This window comes from Phyllopteryx taeniolatus, chromosome 11 (assembly GCF_024500385.1).
Source record: "Phyllopteryx taeniolatus isolate TA_2022b chromosome 11, UOR_Ptae_1.2, whole genome shotgun sequence".
NCBI classification, from domain to species: Eukaryota; Metazoa; Chordata; class Actinopteri; order Syngnathiformes; family Syngnathidae; genus Phyllopteryx; species Phyllopteryx taeniolatus.
This window is the reverse complement of record NC_084512.1, coordinates 12,305,718-12,308,217: the sequence shown is the minus strand read 5'-3', so window position 1 is coordinate 12,308,217 and position 2,500 is coordinate 12,305,718. Positions and strand designations below refer to the sequence as shown.

At 39.4% G+C, this 2,500-nt stretch overlaps 1 protein-coding gene across 1 annotated transcript in view; it reads right to left on the bottom strand.

Moving 5' to 3' along the window:
* The window catches only part of snx5 (sorting nexin 5), a 12,454-nt gene that overhangs the window by 1,438 nt on the left and 8,516 nt on the right, over positions 1-2,500 (bottom strand). The window contains exons 11-12 of the mRNA XM_061790161.1: positions 478-637; positions 67-152 (exon numbers count right to left, since the gene is read on the bottom strand). Of these exons, the coding sequence (XP_061646145.1) occupies positions 67-152; positions 478-637 (246 nt within the window). The remainder of the gene's footprint in view (positions 1-66; positions 153-477; positions 638-2,500) is intronic.

Genomic DNA, 2,500 nt, shown 5'->3' with positions numbered 1-2,500 from the left:
GAATTTCATGCCAAAGAGACAAAAGTTACAAAGGAAGATGAACTATTACCAACTCACACTACTCACCTTGGCATGTTTAATCTCCAGTTCAGCCATCTCTATGAGATTTTTTCTAAATGCCACAATTCGCCTGCCCTTGAAACTGGTGAGCTCTGGGAACACAGTGTGCCGTTTGAGTTATAACATACAGCAAAATATACATTCACTGGCCACAACATTAAGCTCACCTACAACCTATCGAATGAACGACAATATAATTCTATGAACAATCCTGGTCTTTCGAAGATAATAATGCTCAGATGTCCCATCTGAGAGGTACTTATTTCACCATGTCTAACATTGTTGCATTTGCCTGTGTATGGTACCAAATATTTTGGTTACCTTAGTTACCTTACAAATTGTATTTTCAGTGTACATACGAAAAGAAGCATGCAGCAAATGCCATTGCTTAAACCGATTCCACATGAATGTACAAACCTTTCTTCCCAGACTCTGAGAGCTTGTCAAATTTCTGTAGACACTGCTGCTGGTGTTCCTCAGCCTGAGGAATGTCCTTACTCTTCAGTCGAGCCTTATCCAAAGCCTTGTTGGAGTTCTCATAGTCGACTAATGCGCGAGCTCGTCGGTAGAGGAGGTCCTAAAAGATGTAAGCGACAGGGATGAACTGGAGGATGAAAATATGAAACATTTTGAATCTCTGTTGTATTAATTGTTCAACTATTAGCCCCCCCCCCCCCCCCCAAAGAAATACCATTACAGGGGTTTCAAGGGTTTACAACCTAGTTCCGTTGCTGACTATTATTAGTTGAACGAGCTGTGGTCAATCACTAAACTAAATTAATGCAATACCACAGTCATAATTACAGTAAATAACTATGAAAAGCACTTCTTGGCCATGAATATAAATAATGCTGACAATAAATGCTAAGTTTAAACGGAAAGGTATTTATATTTGTTTGAAATTGTCCCACTGAAAATGTTTCTACACAAGAAAATAGTTTGCTGCGATGGTCATTCGATATTAAGTGAAATGTCATTTTCCCTTTTGTATTCATAATTGTTCTTTAATCAAGAAAATATATATATAGTTTATCAGTATACTCAATTACATTTTAACGCTACTTGAAAACTAAAATATTCAAGAGCTGCAGCCCTAACGCAGGTATATTCCGGAGCCTCACGGGGACATGTCACAAGCTCGCATAGATGTGTTTTCGTGGCCTGATTATCTCCGATTAGCAACAAAGTTAAAAAGAAGGAATTGGACAGCTCGAGACAAAACAAGGGTAAAGGGTAAGGGTAAACAAGGGCTTCAAACACGCACCACTAAAAGAAGAGCTGCCAGTAGCCTCTCTTTAAGGCATTGGGAGAGTGAGAATCAAGTACTTGACCTGCACTTCAGGACTAAATGTAGAATTATTAATGTTTCTGCTCAACAGGTTAATTTATTTTGATTTTTAATTGATTGTAAATTCCTAAAAATACATCGAACCGGTAACATTTTGTGTTTTTGCAACACTCATGGTTGCAATATAGTAGGGATGCACGATATGGCCCAAAACCAATACCATATTAAATACCATTTTTTTACGACCCCAATTCCAATGAAGTTGGGACGTTGTGTTAAACATAAATAAAAACAGAATACAATGATTTGCAAATCATGTTCAACCAATATTTAATTGAATACACTACAAAGACAAGATATTTAATGTTCAAACTGATAAACGTTATTGTTTTTAGAAAATAATCATTAACTTAGAATTTTATGGCTGCAACATGTTCCAAAAAGGCTGGGACAGGTGGCAAAAAAGACTGAGAAAGGTGAGTAATGCTCATCAAACACCAGTTTGGAACATCCCAGAGGCGAACAGGCTAATTGGGAAGAGGTGGGTGCGATGATTGGGAAAAAACGAGCTTCCCTGAATTGCTCAGTCATTCAAGAGCAAAGATGGGGCGAGGTTCACCTCTTTGCGAACAAGTGCGTGAGAAAATAATCGAACAGTTTAAGGACAATGTTCCTCAACGTACAGTTGCAAGGAATTTAGGGATTTCATCATCTACGGTCCATATCATCAAAAGGTTCAGAGAATCTGGAGAAATCACTGCATGTAAGCGGCATAGCCGAAAACCAACATTGAATGCCCGTGACCTTTGATCCCTCAGGCGGCACTGCATCAAAAAACGACATCAATGTGTAAAGGATAGCACCACATGCACTCAAGAACACTTCAGAAAACCAATGTCAGTAAATACAGTTCGACGCTACATCCGTAAGTGCAACTTGAAACTCTACTCTGCAAAGCAAAAGCCATTTATCAACAACACCCAGAAACACCGCCGGCTTCTCTGGGCCCGAGCTAATCTAAGATGGACTGATGCAAAGTGGAAAAGTGTTCTGTGGTCCGACGAGTCCACATTTCAAATTGTTTTTGGAAATTGTGGACGTCGTGTCCTCCGGGCCAAAGAGGAAAAGAACCATCCGGACTGTTATGGACGC